The 13,573-nt window shown below is 36.8% G+C and overlaps 1 protein-coding gene across 1 annotated transcript in view; it reads left to right on the top strand.

The window, feature by feature from the left end:
* Positions 1-13,573, top strand: part of rev3l (REV3 like, DNA directed polymerase zeta catalytic subunit) — a 137,879-nt gene that overhangs the window by 75,944 nt on the left and 48,362 nt on the right. Inside the window, exons 5-9 of the mRNA XM_082148427.1 lie at positions 4,490-4,613; positions 4,696-4,790; positions 10,567-10,671; positions 10,776-10,860; positions 11,075-11,199. Coding sequence (XP_082004553.1) covers positions 4,490-4,613; positions 4,696-4,790; positions 10,567-10,671; positions 10,776-10,860; positions 11,075-11,199 — 534 coding nt within the window. The remainder of the gene's footprint in view (positions 1-4,489; positions 4,614-4,695; positions 4,791-10,566; positions 10,672-10,775; positions 10,861-11,074; positions 11,200-13,573) is intronic.

The following is a 13,573-nucleotide window of genomic DNA, read 5'->3' as shown; positions in this document are numbered from 1 at the left end:
TAATAGTTAAAAGACATAACTAAAAGTGAGACTGTGTATCGTGATGCATTATTCTGCTGGTTAAAAATGTATTATCATACAGTAACTTACAATATTGCTCTGAGCGTGTGCATTTGACAGTGGTTCATGCGCATACATGTCAGTCAGCGTGGCATCGCACGTCAAGTTCGTAGAGAGCTCTATTCAGTCCATTTTAAATTCGGATTTTTGGCCGCCTCTCAAATGGATTAAACCATAGATATTACCTAAGAAGTTCAAGTAAATGCACTAGAAATCTGCACTCATTCAAGGGTGTGCATCTTATTGCATGGACTGAGAGAAAGCACGGACATCTGCAGGATTTCATCTGATGGTACTTGTTTGTTTTTTTTACACTAAAAAGTTAAATAAGCATAGTCTATCTGTTCCGTGAGAGCAACACGGTACCTATCTATCTATAGACGTTTTTAAATCTGAAAACTCCAAAAAGCAATGAAATTGTCAGACATCCATGAGTGCATGTTCACAGAGGAAAAAACTGAAAAACAGCGCTGCTGGTTCTTTCGATACTCTATAACGACGGAATCCAACGACGTGGGCGAAGGTATAATTCGTGTATTAAATTGTATGAAATAATCCCGAAAAAAGCACAAACACAGCAGAGATGCCAAGTTCAGCAGCTTGAATTATCTGAGGTGACGTGACGCTAACAGCAGACAAACTGCTAGTAGTGACAGCAGCGGCAATCCACCTGTCACTCCAGTGGCCACGCCCTTAATTATGCAGAACTTTAAGGCTTAAAGGGCACCTATTACGCAAAATTCACATTTACATGGTGTTTGAACATAAATGTGTGTTTGCAGTGTGTGTACACAACCACCCTATAATGATAAAAATTCACCCAGTGCTTTTTTTTATAATCCCCATAAATCACAAGCACTGTCTCAGAACGAGCTGTATCACTTTGCACAGGCCCCGCCGACGTCGGTTGATTGACACTACAGGTTTGAGCATAGACCCACCCAGAGTGAGCTGGATACAGAGCCCGCCATTGTTTCGACGCTTGAGCAGCTGTAGACAAGAATGTCTCCTAAGCGATTGAGATGTTTTGTTGTTGGATATAAGAATGAACATAGCAGTCTTCATTTACTCTCGTTGTTACTCAAGGATGGATCTGTACTGTTCTTGATCCAGCTTACAGCCTTCAGAGCGACAGGCCTAACGTTACTGACCACGGCAGAAATGAAAGTGAGAGCGCACACTTTGACAGCTCATCGAGTCATTTTACAGATATAAGGTTTACCAGTTTATTAAGCACCCACTGAAAAGGTGTGTATATATTTGTTTACTGTTAGTTGTAACAAGTGTTTTGTGTACTTCGCTGTGTATGTTGATGATAATGAAAGGGAGAGAGAGAGAGTTTATGGATAAGACTTAATGCTCACTTCTTATACTGTGTTTATGCAGCTCTTACTGTGATTCTCTGGAGTAAAACTAACGCTTCATCTTTTTTGTGATGTACAATGAACTTCACTGAACTCATCAGTATATTTTGGTCATCATTCGGACAGGGTCTGCTACAGCAGGCTTGTATTACTAGTGGATAAAAGCAGATGACAAATAAGTTATAACCATAATAATTAAACTAAACTATACCTGTTCTGTCTCCATACAGCATATGTTCTCTGGCTCTGTGGGCATTTATTGTCCGACTCCAAGTTGAAATGAGCACCACAACTGAGAGTTTCTGTTCTGATATTATCAGATGAGATTGTCCTGGCTCTGAGCACAAGCTCGTGAGGCTCCGCCCCCTGAGTTAATTTGCATTTAAAGGGATACACACTAAAACAGCGCGTTTTTCTGAGCCCCAAAAAATGGCAATTTAAACATGCTGTAAAAAATTATCTGTTGGGTATTTTGAGCTAAAACTTCACATACATACTCTGGGGACATCAGAGACTTATTTTACATCTTGTGAAAAGAGTCATAGGTGCCCTTTAATATAATTTAAACGGATGAGTTATAAAAAAAAATTCACCCCCCTCACAGTTGTCATGAAGGGCTATATTGAGAAAAAACACTTTTTGCACCAGGCTGTAAACATACTTTTTTCTGCTGTAAAGTTGAGCATTTTAATATGGGGGAGATACAGATTTGACTCACTTTTGCATCCAGCCTCAAGTGGCCAGTTGATGAATTGCAGTTTAATTCACGATCTTATGTAGGTGAACATTAGAGATTGATATTTTTTATAACTTAACTGTATAGAGTCTGTAATGGTGACTGCAATTTCAAACAAATGAACATGAAGCACGGTGCTGCCTGTCGCTGCAAGAGCGTTGTGCATTGATCAGTGTTAAAAGAAAATAAATGTCTAAATTAGATCGTTTGAATGATGCACTCACCTGTTGATCTATTGTCTTGCATAAGACAGGATGGGCAAGTGACAGATGCTTGGATTGTAATGCATAAGAGCATTATAATAATCTAGTTTTGATGTCATGAATGCATGAACTAACTGTCCACAGTAGTCATTGAAAGCACTAGTGCAAAATGCCCGTGCAAAATCAGATTTTGAGTGTGTTTTTAGTAATTGTTGGTTTGGTGTGGTGTGTTTGAGTGCTCACTGTTACAATTACATAGCAAAAGTTCAGTGACATTTTTATTTGTGCATGGTAGAAAGCACAAAGTGAACTCAGAGAAAACGCTATGCTTGAGCAAACAGTGTGTGAATAGGCTACTACAAATGATGGCTGTGAAAGAGACTGTGAATGCATTGAATAGGATATGTTTAGTTGGTGAATACACAGTATGAAATGTAATATTCAGAAGTAAACAGCATAGCTGACTTACAGATTCAGTTAACATCCACAAATGAATAAGCGCGTCGATTCAGGGAGCAGTGCAAAGTACCCGTACAAAATCAGTTTTTGTGAGCAGATCGCCGTCAAAGATGTTAAGGAGATTTTTCTTAGCGATGGCTGATTTCAACAGTTTCAATATGATTAAAAATAACTTTGATATTGATTCAATGGATTAATTGCATTTAGAAAAAAAAGTGTCATGAATTTATTGCATTTTTGGGGGAAAATAATCCATTTTTATAATAAATCTTTGAAAATCAAAATCTGGATTTTAATTTTTTTATGTTATTATAACCTAAAGATGCTATGTGAAAGTTTGAAACAGAAAATAGTGGTTTTCATCTTGCCACTTTCTTGGTAAAGAAAACACATTTTTACTCGTATTAATCAAAATGGATTTATCACGTTTTGGAACCAAACTATAATATTCAGAAGTAAACAGTGTAGCTGACAGAGTGTTTATGTCAGAATGTTTATTTTTAAACCACAACCTTCTAAGCGCTTCTTTTACCGATATATTTACCGATATCTTTAGCATTTCTAATCCAAACAACGTCAAACTTGGCACTGCACTTACTCGTGCCCGTAGCGAGACACCTGTCAAGTTTGAAATCCATCAGACTAATGGTTCGAGAGATATGCGAATAACAGACACACACACACACAGACAGACAGACGTTTCTGTAATTTATAGATAGATAAGTCGTAATTTAGATATTTTTTTTTTTTAGATGGAAGAATGCGGTTTTACAGATGCTAGAAACAAGGCTTTCAAATGAAAGATTGGTATCAAAGAGCACACACAGTTTCCTAACTGACGATGAAGACTTGACAGAACGTCCATCAAATGTTAAACAGTATTCTAGGTTTAAAAATGTGCTGAAGTTTTTTGTCAAATAATTAGAAACACTTTTTTCAGAATTAATTAGCAGGAAATTACGAGCCATCCAGTTTTTTTTAATCAGCTATGCATTCCGTTAATTTTGTGAATTGGTAAGTTTCGTCGGGGTGCGAAGAAATATAGTACACTTAAATATATACTTTATCAGCTTATCATCAGCATAACAGTGAAAACTAACGGTGTGATATCGTACCATTTTGAAATAAAATATTTGTTATTTTCCCGGTACTGGTCTACTGTGCAACCCTAGTGAGGGTTGGGGAGGTGGATGTCTATTTTGCACTCTTGACAATTTAGTGTCACCTTTTTCATTTCTGTGCACTTTTTTTCTGCACAGTGGCTGATTTGTAGTTTTGTAACACCAAAAAATTCTCTGAGTTTTCGGATTTCCCATTCATTCCCTGTACATTTTTTGTACATTCACATAGCTAATGCGACAAAAGTCTCCAAGTATCATACCATTCAGACGAAGCAATTTTTTTGTTGTTAAATTTTTCGGTCACTTGACGGAAGAAGCCCAGATGTTTAAAAACAGTGATGTACATGTCAGAATTAAGGAAATTAAACTTATTACAAATTAATACATGAGAAGAAAAGGAAATAAAACAAAACAAATGTATGGTTTTTCTCTTGAGACTACACACACACAACGGGTGGTAACGAGAGTATAAAGACAGTTTAGAGTTTAACTCAATACATGTACTTTTTTTACACTTTGCACCGCTATTACTACTTGTTTCTTTAGGAGAGCAGATGTTGAATATAGGGGGCAGCACCAGCCCATGGAAGAATCCCTGTATGTCCAAACTCAGTGACAGCGAGCTGAGGGATACAATGTGTACTCGCTGGGAGGAGGACAACATACCAAGGTGTGTTTGTGTTGTTGCTATATGTCAATACATACCAACATTGTATGTCATTTTTACCTTTATTTCCATGTGTGTTTTGCAGTTCTCTGGTTTTAGAGGAGGTGGAACGGATGAGTGTGTGTGAGCTGGAGGTCGATGCCGTGGCTGCTGATGTTCTCAACCGTTTAGAGATTGAGAGTAAGGATTGGTTGTTGTTTTTTTTCCGTTGTTTTTGTGTGTGTGTGTGAGCATGAGCGAGTCCCTGCCTTCACCGGGTAATAACATCTGTGGTTGCATACATCACTAATCAGAAATCGGTGTGGTTGTGCAAAAAAAAATGGTTGGCACACTTCCAATTTTTTATTTCACTGAATATATTACTTTTTGAGCACAGACATTATGTAACAAAAATGTACTTTACATATGTATGTGCCAAATAACTTGATTTAGATAAAAAAAAAAATGTAACAGCCACACATTGCTGCAAGTTTAAAAACTATGCTTTGGTTGATTGACATGTCGTTTCTATTGTCTGGGACTTGTCACGATGGATAGCATTAAAGCCCAAAGTATACTTTGGTTTTTACATGTACGCTAGGGGTGCAACGATTCAAATTGCTCACAAATCGGTTTGTATCATGGTTTTAGGGTCAGTGTTTCAGTACAATTCGGTATGTGCTATGTTAAGGGGAAAAAAGGACTACTATCAAATAAAAATAAAGAAAATGAACAACAAATAATCTAAATACAAGCAAAGATACAAATAAAATAAACAGTGTTTTTCAGGTAGGTCTAACATTAGTTTTCAGGTAGAGAAATTGTAAAATAACATTGCGTATTTGACTGCATAAATTGAAGATAATCCTCATTAAAGTTACTAAAGCTATTCAATCTAGAGCAGTGAGTATTGTCCTTGTCTTTTGTTGTTTGATTAACATTAAAAACACAGACAGCAGGAATATTAGCCTGCTGTCACTTTAAGATTGTAAGGCCCGCTATATTGGCCCAATCTGCCGGTTCGCCAATACACGGGGAAGGTTGTCACGTGTTCTGTCCTCACTCATGCAAAGTATTTGTTGGTTAAATTTGCAATACATTAATCATGTACTCACTCGTTAATTCATCTGACTCCATAAATGAAAGGTTTTAATAATATCTGTGCCTCACTAAAAGTGAGCGAATGTTTGACTATTCCTTTTAACCATTAAATAAACAATGTCAAACCCAGTTGGAATAATCACATTGTAGCAATTTAATATTTCAGATATCAGAGATCAATTCCACAATCAATTAAAATATCTAGAACATGGTTATACATTGGTTACACCAAAGAATCTTACCCAGCTTGTACCTGAGATAGAGAGAGAGAAAGGGAAAGAGAGAGAGAGAGAGAGAGAGAGAGAGAGAGAGAGACCACCTATCCAATTCCACGTCCAGCCAAGAAGAAGAGACAGAGAGAGCCAGAACACCTTCCTTTATCCTCTGACCAGGTGAGAAGGGGGATGGGGTGAGACCACCCTCAAATGGCTTCTATCCCACAGAAGGGGGGTTGCCTTATCTGGCATTATCTCTAAACCAGTTTCCTATGAACTTCTATAAACCTTATTTCCCTTTATTTTATCTATCTGGATATGAGATATCTGTACCACTCACTTTGAGACATTTCAAATGACACCAAAAGCATAACAGTCAATGATAAACATTCGCATTAAACCATGCTCTTGTGTGGGTTCTTAGTTTCTGAGAGGAAGAAAGGCTGTATTGGGGGAGGTCAAATGTTAATCAGCCAGCAGGGCTCTTTTGTCCCATAAATCAGGCCTCAACCAGTATTTTCAGTCTTACAGTTATAAAGCACGGATCCAGTACACCCTGATACTGATACACGTCTCGACTGTTTCATTCACTTAAGATGTAACCAACTGTCTGTTAGGATACTCACCAAGACGGGCATCTTGACATAATTTATGTGTGAATTTGTCCATTGAAGCACAAGACTTGAAAGCGGACTCCATATTTGCGTGCTGTCTGAGACGCGGTTCGGCGCGCTTCAGATGAGTGCACACACAATCTTCTCACAACGTGTGAGTTCTCATTCGCTGCTTCTGTCTCTTAAATGTTTAAATTGACAACACTTAAATGAGTTTTGTTTAAACAGATAGCAACGTGTGCTATTCAGGTCTCGCTTGAGCTATCAACACTCGGGTGATGAATGCTTAAATGACTGGTCATATTCGAGCATAGGGCACTTGCATTGAACAAAGTTTACTAAGAGTGACAGAGAATGTATCCATCGACAGAAACATGCTTTGTCTGTCTGTTAATTTTCAATAAACCATATTATAGAAGCGTCGTCAGATTTAAGAACCGCAGTGCAAGTGCGTGCCGATCCGTGGGTGGAGAATGGTATTTTTTAACCGAGAATCGTTAAACCCCTAATGTACGCAAGGGTTCGTCCGTGTACAGTCCGCGTGATGTAAATATCACACTGCATGAAAAGGGTCATATTTGGTAATATCTGGCCATGGTAAACTGCCATGTAATTTTGGGTTTGCCGGATGTACATGGAAAATACCTGGGCCAATTTACACAGTTTACACAATTTAGATTTCCAGAAATACCCAGATACTTGGCCTACATGGACATATACAGGAATCCATGGAATTCTATGGACATTCACAGCTGAAACACTGATGGCTGTCAGGTGTGAAGACCTTTCATATATTAATGACCTTGCAGTTAAAGGAATAATTCACTTAAAAATTAAAATTCTGTCATCATTTACTCGCCCTCGAGTTGTTTCAAACCTATATGAATTTCATTCTTCTGCTGAACACAAGTGTTTTCCTACTATGGAAGTCAGTGGGGTCCATCAACTGTTTGGTTTACAGACATTCTTAAAAATATCTTTCTTTGTGTTCAGCAGAAGAAAGAAATTTATACAGGTTTGAAACAACTTGAGGGTGAGTAAACAATGACAGAATTTTCATTTTTAAGTGAACTATTCCTTCAAAGTGCTTGCTGTGTTCTCAGATGGAGGGAGGGGAGTATAGCTAGCTTTATCATTTTTGACAGAGCCATTAGAGAACATATAGCTATGTATGATTTATAATTTGAAGGCATTCTCTCTCCCCAGCTTCATTCTTCTTTCCATATTATTTCACAGAAATTAAGACCCGGCCCTTTACTGGTGTAGAGGGACAGTCGTGGTTTCTCTAGCAGTATTTCTACTAATATTGATAAAAAAAGTCAACGTATGTTATGACGCTTATCTTTTCCTGGGCAATAACAGTGGAACTGTTCCAATAGCTATATATAGTCAAAACTAGCAAAGAGTATGTATATATATATATATATATATATATATATATATATATATATATATATATATATATATATATATATGAATAATTATAAACTACATATAAATAAACTATCATACTTTCAAAATATATCTCCCCTGAGAAATATTTTATGTAAAAAGTGTGTCAAACAGCCGTGGTCTCCCATATATACCCCACCCCCTGTTTTAACTTAACCGGTCGATCACACTTCTTGAGGAGCCGTTTTTAAACACACCAACAGCTACAGACTTGAACTCTGTAAACCTGCACAGTTTTAAGAAGAATCCACTTCAACATCATGCACAAACCAGGTAAGTCTGATTATCTATGTTGTGTGAAAATAATATATTTAATGTCAAAAATACATTTATACAGTATTTTTTCTCAAATAATGTTTCCTCTTTTTCACGGTATCCTACACACAAGACTGGGTCAACTCATCTTCTGAGATTATAAACAATAATCGAAGTTAAGACGGTTGTTGCAATCTTTTAATATAAATATTTGTATAGTTTTACTTATCGAATTAAAGATTTTTATTTTATTTTATGGAAAATAGTATTTTATGTCTTTCAGCTATCCTAAAAGATGTATAATGAGGCTATAAGGAAGGGGTATTCATAGTTTCATTCTGGAAAGGCCCAGCTGAAACACTCAATCAAGGTTGTGGAAAAACGCCAAAGAGAGACAACAGAAAGTTTAGAAATTGACATGATGTAACTCTTTTTAAATAGGCTGTAGTGAGTATTGTCAGTGATTACATTACTGTTATTTTGCAGTTGCTGGAGATGAGGTCAACAGAGACGAACACAGAAATGGTGAAGCTCAATGGAAGATGTTGTTGATGTGAATTCACGCAGGAGCTACAGTGAGAACTGGAGTTTGCTGGAACACATCATCTCATGTGTTATTTACTGCCTTTGTTTGAAATCTTTAATTCAAAGAAGATATTTTTCAATGTTGTTTTCTGACTGTTTTTATGTTTTAGATACTATTTACTATTTCTCCCTAATAAAGACAGACAATCAATTATTGGCTAAACAATTTTTTTCTTTCTGCCCACCTGGCCTGCAACCAATCAAATCACTCAGCTGTAAGGGTTTTGGGTGGGATACATTTTAAATGTAACCAATAAAGTCACTTTGCTGTAAGGGTTTTGGGTGGGTTACATTTTAAGTTGACCAATGAAATGACTTTTGTGGAAAGTCTGTGTGCTCAGTGGCCCAATAGCTGTCTGTTTAAGGTTAAGGTCCCCTGACAAAATCCTTGATGGGATTACTTGCCATGGCAACAGATGGCTGTAGCACGGTAGAATGCCGAATTCGTTGGATTACTTGTGGATACTTCCAGAAACCATGTATGCAGGAGTTTACTAGTCCGGATACACCTCTTTCATGCAGTGAGAATAGTATGAGCATACAATATGCACTCTGCCCGGTTTTTGTAACAAATGGTTAAGGATTGATAAAATGATAAATGATTACAAATGGATAAATAAAATCAGTTCTCAAATTAGACCGGTCGCACATGCGCATTGAATTATTTTTGCACTAACCAGTTGTCTACAAGGTGCCAACACTGGCACGGGCCAATGTTTCAGAGTAGAAAATTAAACTAAAGAGACGGAACAACAACAAAATATCAGAGACTACAACTACAACATACACCCACACTGACAAGCACTTATGTGAGGGGGTTATGAGATAGTAAATGAAAGTAAATTACGCATACATAACCATTGCTGCAATAAAATTATATTTTAAATATTTACCAAATTAGAAATACTTAATTGGAAAATATATCAATACAATTATTTATAAAATAATTTGAACTTAAAAATATGTAAAATAATTATTATAGTTGATTTCATATTCATATTTTTTCATTTCATTTCATTGTTTCCCAAAAAAAGGCAAGATAGCTGTTATGTTACATACAGTACACAGTGAATGAAACATAGCGGCCAACTGGAATAGTTTAAAATGTCTAGAGTCACGCAAAATACACACGTTGTTTTTTTGCAGGCTACAAATGTACAATTCAGAAGATCTAACAGCTGGATTTGCCAAAGTTGTAAGGTTTGTGGAATTAAATGTTTATTAGATATTCAAAGATGTATTGTTTGAATTAAATAGATGCGTATTTGCAGACAATGAGGAATTATAGCATTTGCCTTTCTATTACTAATACTTTTTTTCATACTGTTCACTTTCACGGTTCTGCCTAGTATTCTGTCTTAATTTTTTAGACAGAACTGTTACACAAAGACCGTAAACTATTGAAGACAGAGAATGGGAGATCCTGTACATCTGCGCTCAGGCACTGTGTTCTTAGCGATGCCAAAATAAAAGTCCACTTCCTACACTTATCGTTGAAATGGAAACGCTTATCCCAAAATGCAGAATATCGGCCAATACATTGGTTGATCAATAGTCCGGACCATCTTTATACCTGTATATAGCAGTGACCACTTTCACCCAATGCTTTTTGTGCTATCATGTATTTTTTGCTTGTTAGGAAAAGCAACGTGGCAAAATCAGACTCTGTTGGATTTGACTGTAAGCCTTAGATGAGTCTTTCTGGAGTTGTGCTATTTGTGTGGTGAACTCATGAGCATGCTTTGTTGATTCCAGATCAGATTGGTAGAAACCCTGGTCTCCAGGCCATCTGGGATGATGAGAAACAGCGACGACAGGAGAAAAGTGAAAGCTCTCATATTGAAATGCCTGAATCACAAGGTGAGAAAAGCTCTTGAGTGCAAAGAGCATTATTTTTGTGCAGCACCACTGTTAATATTAATTTACCATGCTGCCCAACTCTGTTTCGATGGTTACTGTTTCAGATCGAGGCTTTGTAGAGTTTGCAGAGAGTGAAAGAATCTTCATGAAGAGGTTTAAGGAAATTCTCAGGGAAAATGCATTTGACGTGTGAGTGAAGTTTATCATAACTTTTTAACAAATGTTTTTCTTCCGAGTCTTGAGGGACAGAAGAGATTTCAGTGAGATGTTTTAATCACTACCCAATCTCCTGACAGCCGTGTAGAAATCTTTCAGAAGACTGGGGGGAGAAGGATGCTGGAAGAATTGAATTGCGTAAGAGTGCGTAGGTAGAGAGTTGATGTTGATATTACTTGTTTTGTAGGAATCAGACTGGGTCTGAAGTTGATTCTTTTCCTGAGCTCTCACTCTATCCTGCTTTGCTAAGCCCAGATGACTTGCCTTTCTTACCTGCCAGCCAAGTGGATGTGCATCAAGATGCTATCAAAGGTGAGATGCACAGTCTTGAGAAAGATAACATACAGATTTTGTGTTCAAACTTATTAGTGGTGCTGCTTACGAAGCAAAACATCACTTTTATTATCTCACATGCTTATTAGCGTGCATCACTATTATATCAAATGCTTAATATTAGCGGGGCTTGGGAAGCAAAGCTTTTAAAGATGTGTTCTAAGATGGTTGTAATAAAAAAGAAAGTCAGACTAAAGGCTTGGTTTGAATATTATAAATGTGTGTAAGGGTTAATTATTGATTTTTCTAGATATTAATATGTTGTCATGAGATGCCTTATTTTATTATGTTGGCTTTAAAAAAAGATGTCAATCTCCTTTTGAGATCAATTCTATATTAGAAATATAATTTCAATTTAAAGCATTTAAACTGAGATCAGCTAAATAAGAAATGTTTTTCATTGAAACCTCCCTGAAACGCTCGCACACATAAAAATTTGTCCATGGAAACAGTTTCATGAAGACAAAAGTCTAACTCTGATTGGTTGACTTCAGTAGGTTCTCCGGGAGCCTAGAGTGTGACGATTTGTAGAATATTTCCTATTATTAGTTGTTTGTCCTCTCACATCTATAATGGAAGATCAGGTGAAGTACCTGACAGAAGGGAATATCTGCGGCATATGCAGGTAAACATGAAAGTACCGAATTATTGTAGCAACATTTACCCGCCTCTAAACATGACGTTGAACAAAGCAACTGGGATTGGTCACTTTACATGTCAGTCAGATGGCCTCTTCCTGACTGAGTGGCCGGTCCATGGCTAATTGCAATGATTTAAGAGCCCAGACCTCACGTTGTCAGACAAAGGTCTTGCTTTGCGAGACTACCACCGAGAACACCCTTGCAACTACCTAGACTTTTATAAGTAATGAGTAAAAAAAAATAATCTTTGCATTGACTTGTACCTACTTGAAGGTCATGAACTGCATTTTTTTATAATGTTTCCTGGGTTGCACTTACAATGTTTGTATGATGCATAAAAAATGGTCATAATTTAGAAATAAAAGGCATTTTTCTTCCTCTGATATTAACCCTCTAATATGAACACTCTTGTTTGAAGGGGCGTGTCTGCTGTGATTGGCTAACATCTTTGCATATGAAACAGTATACATGTATTACATGTGGAACTCTCTCAAATTTTAGCACATTTTATTATTACTCAAGGTTAACTAATCATGAAAAGTGTTGATTATAGCATTATATTTAGATTGTGGCATAAAAGGTTGCAGTAATGAGCATTGTAGCCGATCACAGACATGTTTAGTGCATGACTGCAGTGATCTCATTACAACTCAATTTCTGCTGTCATCATAACTAACAGTGATAACACGATGCAAATAAGAGATTCGTTTTGAATATAGCCTGAGTTTTGGCAAGAGTCCAGAACTGATAATCTCACGCTGTTTGATTGACAGCTCCAGCTATTGTAAAGGGAGTGTTCTTTGATCACTTTCTATATATAATTTAATCACAGTTTAAATTACAGATTGTTTTCATCCTACTAAAAGAAACAGTGTGAAGTTGACCGTTTAGTCTCTGGTTTGATTTACTGACACATAAACAGCAATAAACCATTTTGAGACAAAGAACATCTGACTGTACATGAATCATTACATAGCAGAAATAACTGGTCACTCGTGATTTTGGTTAGACATGTACATATCAAGCGATCGGTAAAAAAGCAATAGTGACCGCATCTCTCTGCAAATCCAGCGTCAGAAGGAAGGTTATGCAGTGACTGTGATTTTCCACAACCTAGCACTGCACAACATTTTGCACTCTTCAAAGGCATGTTTATCACTTAGGCTATTCTTGACGATAACACTGGATCGAGCAACTATGTTATGTACCTACTGCTTGTAATGCGCGAATCAGTGGACGGGGCTACAGTGGTGACGATGTAGAAGTAGGCGTTCTGCAGAGGTGGGTTTTTACCTATCTATGATGTCATAAATAGGTACATTCCCAAACGAGTCGTTCTGATGACTCCGAATGAAAGCTCTTTTTGGACTAACAAGGAAGTTTTCAGTTCTGAAACTTAAAGGATATTCTCATAGTATAATGAACTAAAAGCTCAAGGAAAATTTGATTTCTCAATTCATCACTCCTTTAAATTCAACTCTAGGGCTAGGTGATACATTTTAATACATTTTAATTTAGATAAATGCAACAACAGTTTTCCTACATCTTGAAACTTTTAGTTTTGTAAATGGAGACAATATTTCAAGGATGAACAAATACTGTTTTGGTCATCACATTAAAAGTAATATTTACATATGATACTATTAGAGTTTTGAAGTGCTGAAAAAAGGTGTCAAGTACTTGAAAGCATTTGACTATTTCTGCCACAATGC

This window comes from Leuciscus leuciscus (genome assembly GCF_965113295.1).
Source record: "Leuciscus leuciscus genome assembly, chromosome: 19".
NCBI lineage: Eukaryota > Metazoa > Chordata > Actinopteri > Cypriniformes > Leuciscidae > Leuciscus > Leuciscus leuciscus.
This window is presented reverse-complemented; position numbering and strand designations above follow the sequence as displayed.